The sequence below is a fragment of the Schistocerca piceifrons genome, chromosome 1 (genome assembly GCF_021461385.2).
Source record: "Schistocerca piceifrons isolate TAMUIC-IGC-003096 chromosome 1, iqSchPice1.1, whole genome shotgun sequence".
Lineage (NCBI taxonomy): Eukaryota > Metazoa > Arthropoda > Insecta > Orthoptera > Acrididae > Schistocerca > Schistocerca piceifrons.
This window is the reverse complement of record NC_060138.1, coordinates 810,164,217-810,183,405: the sequence shown is the minus strand read 5'-3', so window position 1 is coordinate 810,183,405 and position 19,189 is coordinate 810,164,217. Positions and strand designations below refer to the sequence as shown.

At 44.7% G+C, this 19,189-nt stretch overlaps 1 protein-coding gene across 1 annotated transcript in view; it reads left to right on the top strand.

Moving 5' to 3' along the window:
• Positions 1-19,189, top strand: part of LOC124775332 (fibrillin-3-like) — a 198,434-nt gene that overhangs the window by 4,770 nt on the left and 174,475 nt on the right. Inside the window, exon 2 of the mRNA XM_047250166.1 lies at positions 2,716-2,868. Coding sequence (XP_047106122.1) covers positions 2,716-2,868 — 153 coding nt within the window. The remainder of the gene's footprint in view (positions 1-2,715; positions 2,869-19,189) is intronic.

Genomic DNA, 19,189 nt, shown 5'->3' with positions numbered 1-19,189 from the left:
ATAAACAAGTAGAGCTCTGCAGCCTCAATGGCCGCGCAAAACATCTGCTTAAACATACACTAAAGCCCGGCTCTAGTCGGCGTCACGTATGTTTATTCAAGCGGCTAGATCGGAAAATATCAAATAACAAGCAATGAAGACTTGATTTAATCAGCTGGACTGCTGTCTTTGAAAAATACATACAGATGATCACCCAGAACATTACGTCCTTCGACCTCTTATCGACATAAACACGTCGAGGCGACAGCAGTGTCACCTGGTGAGTAATGACAGCTAGTCAGACACACGCATGGTGCATATTGTATCAGTGAGCGTACTGTCCGTGTATATAACGGGGAAGGCGCGTGATCTATCTGAGTTTGACGGAGGATAGACTGTGATGGCCCGGAGGCTCGGCACGAGTATTTCAGAAACTGCACAAGTCGTCGGGTGTGCGAGGAGTGCTGTGGTAAGTATCTTTGACACTTGGCGAAACACGTCCAGAGATCGTGAGGTTGGGCAGCCACCCCTCATTACAGATGTCCGACGTCCCACTGGTAAAGCAGGACAAGCGGCGAACTGTGGCGGAACTAACATCAGGCGTTAATGCTGGCAAAGTACAAATGTTCATTGCAACGAACACTCCTAACGATGGGCCTCTGCAGCCGACGGCCCACGGATGCGCCAATGCTAACCTTAAGACATCGGCAACTACGACTGAAATGAGCACTTGACCATCGGCACGCGACGTTGACGCAGTGGTAGTGCGTTGCATGGTCCGTTGAATCCCGATACCATCTTCACAATGCCGATGGGTGGGTTTGGGGGGGAGGGGGGTGAATCCGACGTCTTCCTTAACACCTGTACTGCAGGACGGAGACAAGTTGGAGGCGGCTCCATTATGCTCTGGTGAATATTCACATGGGCATCCATCCCATTTAAGAGAATTATGTAACTTGTGTGTGTAGGTGTGCTGCCATCTACCTACAGCCACCTACAAACGACTCATTACTTACATGCCACGACGTGCCGCCGCTGTTGTCCGTGGACATACCGACTGTTATGTGGGTGGTCATAATGTTCTGGCTGATCAGTGTACATTTACTACAGGCGTATTACAGAATTGTTCGGTGAATGTCGCCAGATCGATAAAAGCATACACTGAGATCCCTGACAAATAATGGACAAAATATTGGGTTATCTGTCTTTCAAAACACACACAGAGAAATGTTAATTTTAAACTGAAAATAATTGAGATACTGCAGTTCCTGCGTTATTCAGAATTACGATGGATCGTAATTTTGAACAACACAGGCAATGCAATATCGTGTTTATTCAGGGACACCGGGCAAGCGACTTTCGATTAAAATGCATCCGCTGTAAGTTACTATACATAATGAAAATACGGATGCAGGTTGTAGATGCATGCTTGATGACATTTGGGTCGGGCCGTCAGCGTGCTCGTTCATTGTCGTCATTCCATTATACAGGGTGGTCCATTGATCGTGACCGGGCCAAATATCTCACGAAATAAGTGACAAACGAAAAAACTACAAAGAACGAAACTTGTCTAGCTTGAAGGGGAAACCAGATGGCGCTATGGTTGGCTCGCTAGATGGCGCTGCCATAGGTCAAACGGATATCAACTGCGTTTGTTAAAATAGGAAACCCCATTCGTGTAGTACGTAAAGAAATATGAATGTTTTAGTTGGACCACTTTTTTCGCTTTGTGATAGATGGCGCTGTAATAGTCACAAACATATGCCTCACAACTTTAGACGAACAGTTGGTAACAGGTAGGTTTTTAAAATTAAGATACAGAACGTAGATACGTTTGAACATTTTATTTCGGTTGTTACAATGTGATACATGTACCTGTGTGAACTTATCATATCTGAGAACGCATGCTCTTACAGCGTGATTACCTGTAAATACCACATTAATGCAATAATGAATTTTTCACTCTGCAGCGGAATGTGCTTTGATATGAAACTGCCTGGCAGACCAAAAACTGTGCGCCGGACCGAGATTCGAACTCGGGACCTTTGCCGTTCACAGGCAAGTTCACTCTAGGTTCGCAAGAGAGCTTCTGTGGGGTTTGGAAGGTAGATACGAGGTACTGGAAGAACTGAAGCTGTGAGTAAGGGTCATGAGTCGTCCTTGCGTATCTCAGTCGGAGTCCAAGAAAGTGAAATGTGAGAAATAGTTCGTGCACTCACAAATTTTTGTACATTGATAGGAGAGGGTGCCATGAACAACATACTAAAAATCCTGACTGATGGGGCTGAGTGTGGGAGTGAGGGTACGTTTGAAGGTCACTTGTGTACATTTTTCTTGAATAACTCCAAATCTACGCAGTCTAGCGAAAACGTATCACGGTACAAAATTTAACTAACCTAAATTTCCTTCGAAAAGGTTCTGTTCATTTTTTCTGTAGGGTTAATAGTATGCGCATATCGAGCGAGAGAATATGAAAATCTCGCGTGTGGTTTTTGAAGACAAGATATTGCCCTGGGGGCTGCATAAAACGACCCTAAACATTCTTTGAAATCAAATTAATCTTTTCGAGACATTCTGTACAACATGTTACATTCCGTAAGCGTGTGTTATTTGTCGAAATGATTTTAACGGAAAAGATATCGTGCAAAGATCAGTTAATGCAGAGATACAACCTTTTGTGAAGAAAGATGTTGATTGTCTGTAACCTTTGATGTGAGTCAGTGCTCGTACGTGCAGGTCTTCCTGCGGGCGGCGAGCCTTCCTCAGCGCCACCAGAGGACGCCTGCGGCCCGGACCGCGGCGGCTGCGAGCACGTGTGTACCGACGTGGAGGGACGCGCCGTCTGCTCCTGCTACCGCGGCTTCCTGCTCTCCGATGGCGCCTGCGCCGGTCAGTGGGCCCTTACACACTACTCCACCACGCATTATGAATTCCTGTAGCAACCGCTGACTGAAGTCAAGTGAGCTATATCAACCATTTATTACACACGAGCCGCAACCCTTGATATTGCCTCCGGTTTAACATATATTAAAAAAAAAAAGAAACCACGATATGAATTTATTCCAATCTTCTATTACTATGTCTCCTCCTTCCCCTTCTCTCTGTCCAACTCTTTCTCCCTCCTCTCTCTCCATCTCCACCTCTCTCCAACTTGTGAACAGCTCCTCCTTCGCCCTTTCTATCTGTTCACCTCCTTCTCTCTCCAAGTTATCTACTCTACCCCAATAGGAAGCTGGTGGTTTTTACTCCATTGAAATTTATTTTCACATCGTAACTAATATGTGTACCAAATTTGGTTGAAATCGTTCCAGGGGTTTACGATGAGCTTCCTACCCATGACTTTGCCCATATACAAAGTGAAATATATGTCACATGTATTTAACATGTTTTACCCTTATTTGTACGCGTATTTAATCTGCATTTATAATGAATTTCGCAGTGCTGTTTAACAATGAAGTCTCCAAAGAAACTTGTACAGGCATGAGTGTTTAAATACAGAGATATGTACATAGGCAGAACAAGGCGCTGCGATCGGCAACGTCTATATAAGACAAGTGTCTGGCGCATTTGTTAGATCGGTTACTGCTGATGCAATGGCAGGTTATCAAGATTTCAAATCAAATGGCTCTAAGCACAATGGGACTCAACATCTCAGGTCAGCAATCCCCTAGATTTAGAACTACTTAAACCTAACTAACGTAAGGACATCACACACATCCATACCCGAGGCAGGATTCGAAACTGCAAGCGTAGCAGCCGCGTGGTTCAGGACTGAAGAGCCTAGAACCGCTCGACCACAGCAGCCGGCTATCAAGATTTAAGTGAGTTTGAACGTGATTCTATAGTTGACGCACAAGAGATGGGACTCAGTATATCCGAGGCAGCGATGTATTGGCGATTTTCCCGTATGACCATTTCACAAGTGTTCGGTGAATACCAGGATCCGGTAAAACATCAAATCACCGACGTCGCTGGGGCTGGAAAAGAATCCTCCAAGAACAGGACCAACGACGATCGTAAAGAATCGTTCAACGTGTCGGAAGTGCAACCCATCCGCAAATTGCTGCAGATTTCAGTGCAGGGCCATCGACAAGTGTCAGCGTGCGTCAACGAAACATTATCGATATGGGCTTTCGGAGGCGAAGGCCCACACGTGTACCCTTGATAACCTGCACGACACAAAGCTTTAAGCCCCACCTGGGTCCGTCGACACGGACACTGCACTGTTAATGACTGGAAACATGTTGCCTGGTGGCACGAGTCTCGTTTAAATTGCATCGAGCGGATGGACGTGTTCGGGTAAGGAGACAACCTCACGAATCCATGGATTCTGCATGTCAGCAGGGAGCTCTTCAGCCTGGTGGAGGCTCTGCAGTGGTACGTGGCGTGTGCAGTTGGAGTGATACGGGACCCCTGATGCGTCTAGATACGACTCTGTGACAGGTCACACGTACGTAAACATCCTGTCTGATCGCCTGCAGCCCGCATCTCGTGGTCGTGCGGTAGCGTTCTCGCTTCCCACGCCCGGGTTCCCGGGTTCGATTCCCGGCGGGGTCAGGGATTTTCTCTGCCTCGTGATGGCTGGGTGTTGTGTGCTGTCCTTAGGTTAGTTAGGTTTAATTAGTTCTAAGTTCTAGGCGACTGATGACCTCAGCAGTTGAGTCGCATAGTGCTCAGAGCCATTTTGATCACCTGCATTCATTCATGTCCACTGTGCATTGCAACGGACTTGGACAATTCCAGCAGGATAATGCGACAGTCCACACGTCCAGAATTGCTAAGCCGGCAGGTGTGGCCGAGCGTTTCTAGGCGCTTCAGTCTGGAACCGCACGACCGCTATGGTCGCAGGTTCGAATCCTGCCTCGGGCATGTATGTGTGATGTCCTTAGGTTAGTTAGGTTTAAGTAGTTCTAAGTTCTAGGGGACTGATGACCTCAGATGTTAAGTCCCATAGTGCTCAGAGCCATTTGAACCATTTAGCCAGAATTGCTACAGTGTGGCTCCAGAAACACTCTTGTGAACTTAAATATTTCCGATGGTCACCAAACTCCCTAGATATGAATATTACTGAGCACATCTGGGATGCCTTGCAACGTGCTGTTGAGAAGAGATCCCCACGCCCCCGTACTCTTACTGATTTATGGACAGCCCTGCAGGAATCATGATTTCAGCTTCCTCCAGTACTACTCCAGACATTAGTCGTGTCCATGCTACGTCGTGTTACGGCACTTCTGCGTGCTCGCAGGGGCCCTTTAAGATATTAGGCTGGTGTACCGGTACCAGTTTCTTTGGCTCTTCAGTGTACTTTCACGTAGTTCGATGTTGATGATCTCCTATCCTCTGAACTATGTGTCGTACAACGATATAATTTAGCAGGTACATCCATTGGCATATGTGGCTTTCGTTTGCAAAATTTGTTGTATATAGATAGTAGTAAAGAAGTAATAAATTAAAACGTCATGCGAGACGTAGCACTTTTTCACACATATCAGTATCTACGTCATATGTCCTGAAATATGTGTCGCACAATTATATATATGCGTGGGTACATTCAGCGACATTCACTAACGGAAGAACATCCCAACGTCAAGAAATAAATAATGTATAGTACTGAAATTTCGGTAACACATTTGTCTGTGTAACATACTTCAGTGATTAACGTTGCAGGATCACAGACTAATGTAGGTGCGAGAAAAATCACTGGAAATGTAAAATTCTGATACATTAATAACCTATGTAACCGAAAATGTTGAATGCAAGTTTGCAAATGTGCATGCATTGTGTCAGTTTGTGAGATAGAGTTCCATTCCTGTCGCACTTGGCCAGTCAAAACAGGAATGGATAATGCTGGTTGTAGATAACGCCGACGATGCTCGTTTGGGGACAGATCTGGTGATGAAGCAGGTCATGTCGCCACTCTGCGGAGCATGTTGCACGTTGGTTACAATAGTGGTATAAAGGCGAGTTTTATTCTGTTGGAAAACATCCCTGGAATGCTGTTCAGGAATAGCAACACAATGGGTAGAATCACCAGACTGACGTACGCTTTCGCAGCCAGGGAAAGTGCGGTAACAACCAGAATGCTCTTACTGCCATACGATAGCTCATCCCGCAACATAAGTCCAGTGTGATAGCACGCAAACATGTTTGTTGCTCGTCCTCAACAGGCCTTCTTTTAACCAACGTACGGCTATCACTGGCGGCGAGGCAGAAGCAGCTTTCATTTGAAAGCTCAACAGACCTCCACCCTGACCTCCAATGAGCTCTCGCTTGACACCACTGAAGTCGGTCATGGTGGAGGCTTGGGGTCAGTGGAATGTATGCTACAGGGTTTGGGGCTGTCCTTGAAGTAGCCGTTTTCTAACAGTCCGTTGTGTCACTGTAGTGCCGATTGCCGCTACTGATACAGTACAGAGCGCCACAGCCATACGACGAAAACGACGATCTTCCCTCTATGTATGCCACGTGGCCATCCGGAGCGCAGTCTTTCTGCAACATCTTTGTGCAATATCGCGGAAGGAACATTCAGATTCTTGTAGCATTTTTATACGAGCCCGTTCAGAGTCAGTGAGCCGTTGACACGTGCCTTCGTCGTCTTAAGTGGTTCCGGAACGCCCTATACTTGCAATGTTAAAATAACGCTTATAAATTACATCTTTCCTCACAAAGTATTTGAGGTAGGAAATAGAACTTTTTACAGATTATTTATTGGAATATGGGCTACAACTTAACACAGGGATTTTACAAAATTTTAGTTCAGTTATTAAAGATGATTTTTTTTCAATTGTAATGAAAATTCACAAATTTTTTTTGCAATTTTTTATTTATATATTCAAAAATATACAGTTTTTTGGAAAAAGGCTGTGTTAAATTATGCAGAAGGTACTGTGTAACATTTACTGAAAGTTTGAAACAAATATGTTTGGAAGATCCTTAGAAAACATGTAATTAGTATGAGAAAATAAAAGTTTTGGGAATCGAGCGACAAAGATTGGATTGACTTTTTAGTGCATTCCAGGTCCATAGGATGGATTATCTTCATCCTCTGCAAACTCCTCCTCCAGCTTCCTCTTGTTCCTCCTCCTGTTTACTCTTGCTTGTATTTCTAGACTCTTTACAGCCCTGTCTGCAGCCCGAAGGCGTTCCTTGTCTAAAGCAAGCATCGCTCGTACCATGTTAGAACCTATCTTCATTCCCATATTTCTAAATACCTTGCACCTTACAATGTTGCCATCATTGAAAGTCGCAACAGCATCATACACACCAAAGTGAAGTGTTTCTATTTCAACAAATACAGTTTTGGGGATTCTCGACCATATAACACTATTTACACTTTCATTGGGGTTTTGAGTTTTTCCGTGAATACACTTTTTCAACAGTTCAGGTGCTGCTAAGTCTCTGAAAATAGGTTTTATCACCTCCATTATTGCATGAGGCAGACTATGCTTATGAGTGTACACTTCACCAGTTAACAATCCTTTGTTATATTTACACCAACTGTCTTCTTCTTTGGGACACAAGCTATGTTGGGGATTTTCATCGGTTGAAGAAGTATGAAAAAAAAGAGCCCAAACAGCCTTCTTCATTTCGTCGACACTTTGTGTATTTTACCTAATAGCCATTCCATAATAGTTCTGTATTTTGTCAATTACACTGTCAGTTAACCTTCCATTCCCATCCAACCCTTTACCATCACTTAGTTTTTGTTTTTTGTACGTAGCTTTCAGTCGCCGAAGTCTTGTTCCCATTCGCTTCTGTGCGTGTCCAATACACTCAAATTTCTGCACTACAACATCATCACCATAGGGCTTCAGTCCTTGAACATGTTTGAAACTTTTAGAATCACCGTCACCAAGGTAATTAACATATCTCACTTTATCACACGCCTCAGAACGCTGGAATATACTGGCAACACCAGCCACTTCCATTCCTCCACTACTGCCACTATAGTTAGCTTTGCAATTATTTTCATGTGTACCTTTATATTTTTGTGGACATCTACAATACTTTGATATTACTGCTACATCTAAAACTTTCCCTGTATATATACTGGTGGCAGATACTACACCATGAAGAGATGTGTGTCCCCGTTTATGCCAGGTACCATCGAACGCTGCAGTCAAATCTCTGTTACCATTATTTTCCATTACTGCCTCTTCCACAGCGTTCTTCATAGATTCTATACAGACATCTTCTACTTTAGACCCTATTAATTTATTATAGGTCGTAAACTTGGTTGGGGGATTTGGAAGATTCATGATGCCACAGAAAATTGCACCTGCAGTAGCACCCTTACCAACTGAACGCAAGGAATAAACAAATCTAATGTTGTGTTCGTAGATTTTGCTGCCATTTTCTTCAGTTGCAGTTACTGCAACACTGTTCTAAAAGGTGGTCATGTATGAACACTTATCACATTTCAGTTGTATTTCACTAGCAAGTCCTACGTGCTTTATTATGGAGAGTTCCAGACCAACTTCACTACAATGAATACATCTTACACAGTTTGAAAAAATTCCTTTGAGAACCGACATAGCAAATATTTCATTCACATCCGATTCGCCCATAAAACATTCGTAGTTTTCACTCATTGAACCAAGCTTCTTCTGTGAAGTATTTTCTTTCCCACTTTGACTGCTATGGGCAGGTGTATTTGAGAGGTTAGGTTCACTCACTTGGTTATCGTCTTTATTGTTTACAGTAATAACACATACCTTTGGCTTTCCAACATTTCTCCTTTTCTTAAAAGCCTTCAGAGGATTTCTAATAACTTTACTTTTACTCATTATTATACTTCAACAAAACAGAGACTCAAGAAACAGAATTAATTACGAATATTTTCGAGATAACGACAGAGTAAATAAACATGAAACAATCGACAATCACACCAGCGATATATATTGAACCATCACAGGTTAGCCACAACACATACTTTATCTCACATCACTAAAATGTACCTGATGAACACGGACGTTAATAATAACACCATTTGACAGCAGTTTAACAGCGCCACAGTGGGTCACGCCCAAGTAGAACACATTTGAAAAAAATTTAAAAATAGTTGTAGTCTTCGGAATTGAATAAATTATATATCTATTAAAAGATAATAGTCTGCAGATTCAGAAAACGCAAAAAAGTAAAAATTGAACTTTTCATGATTTTGAGCCTTTCCGGAGCCCCTTAAAGGCATTCTTGACCGACATCAACTCACAACGTTCAATCTCGAAGGTAACTAACACTGAAAACCTTCACAGCGCCTATTTAAAGCAAACTTGATTTGCATCCTCGTACTGTCGCTTCGGATAGACATCAGCTTTCACATCTAGACACATGCTTCATAAATTTCGTTTATCTCGCAGAACTCTTTCTTGATGCCGCTTTTTTTAATTTTTTATTTTTTTACGTCCATGTATGTGGATACTGTCTTCGAAAAGAGTTAGTAGCAAAGGAGTAATACAGTTAAAGGTTATACTTGATACGGCAGTTTTTCACGCATCTCGGTGTTTATGACGTCATATTTCCTGACCTAAATGCCGCCCAATAATATACCTGTGTTGATACGTTCAGTGGTACATGTGGACACTGTCTGAAATAAAGGTGTCGCGGATACACTCAGTAATACAGAAGTAGTAAATTAAAACGTCGTGGTTCATGCAGCAGTTTTACTGCATCAACAGCGAAAATGTTGTAAGCTACAAACGTCTTTCGTTACGTCATTTTCTGAGGATTGGCAGTGAGGAAAATTTTCGTAAAAGTCTGATGTCATGTGTAAAGTTCGCTGCAAGTCACTAAGTGCTCCCATTCTCTGATACTGGATGAATAAAGCATGGATATTCGGGTCTCGTCGGCTGCAGTCCTTATTCATCCCTACGCATTTGATAGGTAGGTATGTTTAGAGTAGCCAATGTGATTGTGGTTCACCATTCCAAATTTCATCCAAATCCATCCAGCCGTTTCATCTGAAGGAGTAAAACACACACACACACACACATACACACACACACACACCCAAACTTCCGCTTTTATGATATATATAACACGTTGCTCCAAAAGTCAGTAAAGGCAATAAATAAGATCAAACAATTTTAATGAGATTTGATTAGTTGTTAATCATCCATTTTCTTTAATATGAATTCTACATGTTGCCAAGGTTGTTTCGAGTACCTTGCATAAGTGTCGCTGGAAAGCCCTTAAACATGTTCCATACAGTCCCCATGTATCCGCATGTGATTTCCATAATTCTGGAGGAAAAAATATATTTGTGGCCGTCGACTCACTAGAACGTCTGAATACAATAAGGTTTAATAGCCAACCACAAATATTTTTCCATGAAGCCACTGGTCGTTTGTCTCACACTGGGACAAATATATTAAGAAGCACCGCGATTACTTTTCAAATAATAAACAGTTTACCTACTTTTTTCCACCTGCCTCTTTTTCATTTGACTTCCCTTACATGTAGTAACTTTCCAATATTTTAATGGTATGTTATTTTGCAGCTCAAGAGTCAAGTACCTGAGGCTAGCTTTGCGGAAACATTCTACTTTGTCACGGCGCAGAGTGGAATGAAATTATTACTTTATGACTCATCGATGTTTTAGTCTAGAAGTGGGGCTAGCAAGTTTTCTTCGTCTCTTCATTTTGCAGTGAAAACCGGTTAAGATAAAATTTTCTGCAATTCGCCTTGATGGACTTCACATTTATTCTCTTTCTTAGCTGTTGGATTATTTGATCAATAGTAGTAAAAGTTCCTGCAAGTCCTTTCCTTTTTCATCTCCAGTCTCTTCGAGCACTTCTACTTTCTTAAGGAGTACTTTCATGACTCACTGATTGCTTCTAATCTAACTCTTGTATCTAGTGAAGTAATATTCCTTTACCTATCCTCTCCATACCTTACGTTTAATGAGACATAAAGCTAAGCATCTAGTAAGGACTGTCACATCACAACTAGAATTTATCCCCATCAGAGGAAAGATACATTAGTCCACAATATCTATCAGTATTGACGTTAGATATGAAACATAATCTCAGTCTGGCCAAGGAAGCAAGAAGACAGCGGTGAACTTTCTCAATGAAACGTGGTGAAATTGACCTTAAATGATAAAGGGAAACACCTAACAAAACAGACGTAATGTTAAGTCTTGGCTATATACTATAAGATGCTCCAAATTACTGCCATATTTTAACTTTTCCACGGACATACACATTGTGGTGACCAGACAAGCGCTGATGTAATTGTATAAGTGATAACCGAAGAAAAATATATGTCAGCTAACTTTATTATACCAGACACGTACTTCGAACTAAATATGAACAAGGTAATGTACTTTTTTTAAACAGACACATTCCTTTGATTACTTAGAAATATTGCCTTGTGTTCTCATGCTGGCATTCCTTCGTGAAGCTATTTTTATATAAGATTCAACGTCAAAATATATTTATTACGTTTCATTTCCGTTCACTGTATGGTACTCCGTCCAGTACAGTAGGCGATCAGTAATCAAAACAAGTAAAAAGTGGTGCGCTACTGCATTCAGTCTTTGTGCCCCATAAGAAATGCGATGAGCATTGCTAGGTTGCCGTTTCAGGCGGTTCTCTCAGCACTACCCCCTGTAGATATTTTTCCCACTTATACACCGTCCAGCCACATTAATGTGACCATCAGTCAAAAGACTGGATGATCTCCTTTCGTGGCGAGGATCGCTGCAGCCGTGCAGGATTAGAGCCAGTGAGGTTCTGGAAGGTGCCGACAGGGACGTGGAGCCATGCCGACTCCAGTGCCCTGGCCAGCTGCGCCAGGTTTCTCGACTGAGGATCCATGACACGAACAGTCCGATCGAGGAGGTCCCACAGATTGTCTATCGGGTTTCAACACGTGGAATTTTGTGGCCAGTGGAGTACGGTAAGCCCATCCTAGTGCTCTTCGAACCACGCATGTACACTGCGAGCTGTGCGACACGTTGCATTGTCCTGCTGGTAGATGCCATCGCGCAATGGAAAAACGGACTGTATGTTGGGATGGACATGATCACCAAGGATAAATACATACTTGTGTTGATCAATTTTGCCTTCCGGAATAATGGTGTCAGCGAGGGAATCCCACAGAAACATTCCCGAGAACATAAAGTTGCCTCTTTGGCCTGGACCATTACCACGATTTTGCAGGCTGTTTGCTTTTAGATGTTCCACGTCGTACACGCCAGCGGATATCAGTCATCTGGAAAGGCCAGATGTCGCAATGAATGCACGTCCAGGTGAGGTACTGGCGTAAAAATTCCAGCCTTCGCAGCCAATGGACAGCAGTCAGCATGGGTGCACGAACCAGGCGCCTGCTGCGGAGGTCTATACGCAGGAACGTTAAGCTGAATGGTTGTTGAGAAGACACTTGGTAGCCGCTTAGTCTGAGTGGTCATTGCTCAACAAAAGCCATCCTCACCCCTCACATCTGTGGTGCAGCACAGTTGCTTCAACGCCATGTTTGGATAGCCGGCCGGAGTGGCCGAGCGGTTCTAGGCGCTACAGTCTGGAACCGCGCGACCGCTACGGTCGCAGGTTCGAATCCTGTGTCGGGCATGGATGTGTGTGATGTCCTTAGGTTAGTTAGGTTTAAGTAGTTCTAAGTTCTAGGGAACTGATGACCACAGCAGTTAAGTCCCATAGTGCTCACAGCCATTTGAACCATGTTTGGATAGCGCCATTTTGCCACGCACAGTTTACTGTAAACAAACAGGTACGCGAACAGCTTACCAGTTATCCGTTTTGGAAATGCTTCATCTCCTGGCCCGAAAGTCAATAATCAAGTTCTTTTGGACGTCAGATAAATCGCTCTGTTTCCGTATCGTATTACGACAACGAATGCAGAATGCACTGTTTAAAGCGCCACCCCCCCCCCCCCCCCCCGTCTCTGTATTCTATTAACTTACGATTTTTCACATCATATTTTTCATGTTCTTTGATTCTGTTATGTCTCTTATTTTTGTTTTTCTTAAAATTTGTATTTTCTTGTTTCCTATTTTTTTCCAAACCGACCTTCAAACCTAAAAAGAACTTGGTACATAACTAGCCCATTACTTTAATATTGGTGAATTATAAAGACCAATTAGTTTCATTCGACTTAACTGCTTACAGTTTTCTGTTCTGTACTGTTATTTTACCGTTGGGAACCAGGGAGACCGTCTGCGCAATTTCCTCTGAAAACAGCTACTATCGGACAGTGATCGACACTAGAAGAAATTTTAAAATGTTTCGCCGCACAGAACCAGCAATGGAACATCAGTGTTGTAAAGAACTCGTTGTGGCGTCTTCTCTCACCGCAGCAATCTACGAGCTGCCGAAGGTGTTCGATTCTCTATGCCGCTGCGGAGTTGTTTAGACGGTAGGCTTCTCGTATGTGCCACATCACACTACGCTGCCTATACTTCATCACCGGTCGGTGATGGGTTTGCTGAAAGTGTTTCCTAATAACTCAAATTGCCGACAGAGTCAGGGAGGTACCCACAGCCTTAAGAGACAATGGCGCGCTCCTTGCTGGCTCACTGGTTGGTATATGTGAGCCAGGGAGCGCCATTGTTCCCTTAATGAACTTTCTGTCTTAGCGCGCGCTCCTCTCTGCCGGCTATTGAGGCGGAAGGCGGTAGCCCGCACAAAGAACCTGCTGCGGCGTCTTTTCTCGCCACAGCAATCTACCAGCTGCCAAAGATGTCCGACTCTCTAGGCCACTGCGGGTTTGTTTGGACTGTAGGCCTCTCGTACGTGCCCAGTGATTATGCAGCATGAATTGCAATTCATATTGTGTTTTAATGTGCTCGATGGAGATATTACACTGCGTCATTCATAACACGATGTTATAATACGTAAATCCTGCCGTTATGTTTCTTGTAGTGTAACAGCGTACGGCTGTATTATCCTTTTCCCTATACGTCAGAATCGCTTAAATCTCCTCACTGACGCTATAGTGTAACAGACTATGTGCGTGGAGGAACGTCATCTCGGTTGATCAGTCGTGTTACTTGTCAGTACAGTCCGACCAAACCCTGATATTTGTAAACGGTAGTTGAGCCATCAAGGGTAAGGAAGCCTCCCTAGAGCTTACAGTGGCCGAAACAGATTATGCGAGGACGCGTCTCTGCTGTCATCAGTACCTGGATCTCAGAGTACAGTATGTTTTGGGAATGGCTTCGTGTTCATCCTTTTTCTCTGTAGGAGAAAATGTTGAGAACCGTTCGTTACTCTCGACTGCGACTCATTCGAGGACTTAGTCCCCCACGTAGACGTTAGGTAGAGAAATGCAGTCTCTAGTATGGAATTGGTCGGCTGAACGAATAACATGAGCTTCCCAGCTACACGTTGTATCTTGTCGGTCGCTGACGCTGAGGCTGACGCTGAAAAAACGAGCCAATCCTTGGCTCGAGATGGTGCAGTTTGGACAAAATTCGTCATTTCTGCGGTTCCTAGGGGGGGAGAGGATAGATCTTACCTTGCTGGTGGAACTTGAAAAAGAGAAAGACATACTCTGGTGGGGATCAGTAAACGCATGGTTGGCCTGTGATGAGATTGTTGGCCCAGTCCTCGGATGAGCCGGTTGCCGGAGTGTCCCGCTTTCCCGTAGAACTTCTTGGCGATGGCGTGAAACCTGTCTCGGAGAGGCAGGATCCCGGTGTCCTCGCCGGCCGCGGTGGTCTAGCGGTTCTAGGCGCGCAGTCCGGAACCGCGCGACTGCTACGGTTGCAGGTTCGAATCCTGCCTCGGGCATGGATGTGTGTGATGTCCTTAGGTTAGTTAGGTTTAAGTAGTTCTAAGTTCTAGGGGACTGATGACCACAGTAGTTAAGTCCCATAGTGCTCAGAGCCATTTGAACCAGCCAACCGGTGTCCTCGTGGAGTTGGCGCATCGAGAAGCACCTCGGAAGATGCATGGCAGTCTTCAGAGCGGGGTTCTGTATCCGCTGCAGAGTCACAATGTGAGCATCTGCGGCTTTCCTCCAGACCACAGCCGCATACTCTGACAGTGGACGGATCGTTGTTAAGTATAGCGTGATGCCGTGTTGCGGTGGCAATGACCTGCGGGTTTAGCAGCGGATACAGGGTGCGAAGGCGTCCTATTGCTCTCCCTTTCACATCACGGATGTGATGCTTCCAGGTGAGCCTACTGTCTAGAGTGACTTCTAGATATTTCGCCGTTCCACTCCATGGGATAGGTTCTCCCAGAATTTCGACTGGTGTAAGCCCTGGCGGCAGATGTCTTCGGGTGAAGCCAACTGCCTGGCTCTTCGTGGCGTTGAATTTCAGCCGCCATTTTGTTGCTCATGAGCCTAAGGCGTCGCACCCGCGTTGGAGGCGGTTTCTCTGCACTTGGGCGTTCATGCTGCGAGTGACTAGGGTCGAATCATCCGCGTACAGCGCCAGTTCAACTCCTGCCACTTTCGGGGCGTCGGTAGTGTGCAGGGAGTACAGCGAGGGGCCGAGTACCGACCCCTGCGGCACTCCTGCACGTGTGTGCCGGTCTGTGGACGTACCGTCGTCGGCCGTCACGTTAAAGGTTCGTTCAGTCAGGTACGACCGCAGTAGCGTCATGTGGGACGTCAGTATCCCTTGTTCAAAACGTATGATCTTGAGACCGTCGTGCCACACCGAGTCAAACGCGCGGGAAACGTCGAGCAACAGTGCCCCAAGGTATTCCCTTGTTTCCAGTGCCTTCATCGCCAGTTCTACCACCCGCTGGTGGGAAGTGGCATGTTCTTCTCGAAAACCGAACTGCTCTTCCGGGATGATGCTCTCCTGGGTGAGGTGCTGCATCAGTCTTCTCGCGCACAGCCTCTCGAAAACCTTCGAGAGGGACGGAAGCAGGCTGATGGGTCGGTAGCTGGATGCCTAGCTTGGGTCCTTACCGGATTTCGAATGGCCACAACCTCCGCGTGTTTCCACGCAGAGGAGTAGACACCTGATCGTAGGGTCACGCTGAAAACATCGGCAAGTTGCCTGTGGAATCCCGGCGGAAGGTTCTTCAGCAGGAGGTTTGTGACGCCATCACTGCCTCCAGCCTGCTTGGGGTTCAGCGAATGAAGCTGCACAGCAACTTCTTCCTCCGTTATAGCGTGCCGCGGTCAACGCTTCTGTGAGAATTTTGAAACGTTGGCGAATCCTAAATCAATTTGTGGAAAACTACTGCACTTTTTTTCCTTTCCGCAGTTTTAACTTCTCTGCGTGTTGTACAAATTTCAAGACCTCCTTGGTCTGCAAGAACAGTAGTTACTCCGACAACAGACGCCTTCTTCAGTCTTTGCTCGTATGGGTGTTGGCACTTTAATAGTGACAGCTATTTATTTACAACTGATACATGTTTGAAGGTTTTACTGTACTTAAAAGTAACGATCATTTTGTGTAACACGTTGCCAGCGATTTAGAAGTCGTAGGATGTCGTTAACAGCGCCAGTTGCGTTGACAGCACTCCTGAAGCGAATAGCAGGAAGAGCGTCGTTCATTTCAGAAATCAAATAGAAGCGACGAGGGCATACGTTTGGGGAGTTTGGCGAATGTTGCAACAATTCTGTCACAATGATGGAACTGATCTGTCACAGCTGGCGCTCCATGTGCCCGAGCATTGTCCTGAAAAATGACGGGTAGTTTCTGCAGAAAGTGTTTCCGAGTCTTTCTGGCAGCCTTCCTCCGGTTGAGTCCAAAAACTGGACACAGCTCGTTGACAGTGTTGAGGAACGGCATGCATTAGGATGTCAGCATCAAAATCGAACACAAGAATCACCATAACTTTCACATCACTAGGAATCTGACGAACTTTCGAATGTTGTGATGCCGTTTTTCTAATGCCTAATCATACCTTCAGAATGTAAACACGGTCTATGTGTTCTTTCGGGTTAACTCAGGAATCGCTCTTCTTGTTTAGCGACACGAGGATGACGTGGCCGGCTAATGTCTACCACTTTTTGAGCAAGAGAGATTCCATTTGCGATGTAAGGTATATTCGTTATCCTATGTGTCTAACATACGGTATGAGTGACAATATTTGGTTTCGTTGCTTTGCGTCTCTAAGGCAGTCTCGGTACCATTAATGTTCTTACTCTAGTATTTTTTGCCAGTTCTGTGTAGCCTAGCTAAAAATAATTCCTTCCCTGATCGTGCTTAATCGTATGATGTCTTGTAGTCATTCACTGTAGAAAACAATGTCGTCCTATAGCTGAGATGCCATCTGCTTTATCAGCCTACAGACAGAGGGCAGCATATTTATCCGTACTGACTGAGCTCTAGCTCAGACACCGCTTATGTTTCGGATAGACCGCTCGTTAGTGTCACGTACTGTTTATTTGTAACGTTCCTTGTTGGGGAGGTCGATTAAATGTTAACTGATACGCGTAGTCTAATTATTTGGATCTATTTGTGTATCAGAAGTTAGATAATTAGCAATTAATGGAGTTAAGTTTCTCTCGTTGTCAATTAATGGTTCATACACAATAATGGCGACCTGTGGTAACTTCTTAATAATATACAATAATGGTAACCTGTGCGATTGCTAATCTTATGAATCTAACAAGACGATCAGGGAGAAACTGAGTCAGTGGCAGTAGCGGCGGCACTCTTCTGACGCTAAGCGTTGTATGGCCCAAAAATGTTCTAAGTCCTCCAAACGCATCAGATCAGCTGGTGGCTGAAGCTGGCGAAGACGCCGGAGCGGAAGCACTGCTCCAAAACAAGAGGTGAGATGACAAGCTCTGAAGTTGAATAACAAGCAAGAAGAAGAAGAAGAAGAAGAAGAAGAAGAAGTGAAGTGATATCTGCACAAGAGCGTCTGTAAAGGAAATCCCAGTATTCTGTGTTTTTCGGTAAATTTTCAGCTTGACAGTCTGGGAACTGAATCTTCCGACCGTTCAAAATGCTCCTTGGAGAGGGCAGGTCCCTTTCTCTCGGCTGTTTTACGCGGATAATCTACGATTTCTTTTGTACCACTCTCCTCTAGAAAAAAATTATTTCTCGCTGCTTTTGTCTCTCTCAATCAGCCGATGAGGCGGACTTCTTCCAGTACTGTCGCGGTTCTCAGTCATTCTGGCCGAAGTTAATATGAACCAATGTCCGTATGTATTATGTCCTTAAACAAAGCTTTTTGTGCTTTCGGTTGCGTTCCATGGTTTTCAAAGTTTGAGCTTGGGGTTCTCTTTTCTCTTGCAAGATAGCAATATCCAGCGTCCGTCCGAAAAGTCCGCTTTCTATGTTCGTCTGACGGTAGTGTTTTTCGCTTGAAATTCCTCCTCTGCCCACCTAATACAACACTTGTGCAAGTGGTCTTCTCACGATGTCCTTACTGTGTTCCATCTGCATGGTACGGCGTGCATGCGGGGCGCGGCACTAGCAATGACCAATCCCCTCGATGGCCTTCTAGCAAGTCCTCAGTGGGATCTCTGAAGGTTCCGGCGCTCGGCTCCGTTCCCGTGTTGCCCAGTCTGCTTTCAAAACATTCACATATTTCCAACCAACATTCTAATAAAATCTGTTTTAGATTACTACGGAAACTGTCAGTCACTCGTACATCAATTCATTTATCTGATTGCAATTGATTAGTTAGGTCGAAAGTGGGTCACAAATATGCATTCAGATATGTTGCGTGACTATTCCAAAAAACTGTTCCGCGAGAAGAGCCACAGCACGACTTGGCATGGACTCGACTAATGTCTGAAATAGGGAAGTAGTGCTGGAGGCAACTGACAACATGAATCCTGCAGGGCTGTCCATAAATCCGTTATAATTTGTGGTCGTGGAGATCTCTTCTGAACACCACGTTGCAAAGCATCCCAGATATGCTCAATAATGTTCAGGTCTAAGGCGATTGGTGGCCAGCGGAAGTGTTTAAACTCAGACGAATGTGCCTGTAGCCACTCTACAATTCTGGACGTTTGGGGTGTTACGTTGTCGTGCTGGAATTGCCCAAGTCCGTCGAAATGCACAGTGAACATGAATGGATTCTTACGTAGGTGTCACCTATCAGAGTCGTATCTAAACGTATCAGGGGTCCCACATCACTCCAACTGCACATGCCCCACACCATTATAGAGCCTCCACTAACTTCAACAGTGCCCTGCTAACATGCAGGGTCTATGGATTCATGAGATGATATCCATACCGGTTATGTTATGCTATGTTATATTAACCGGGGACCTAGAAACGACGGAGTGGCTCCGTTCCCGCCACAGCCGCAGTGGTCCACAA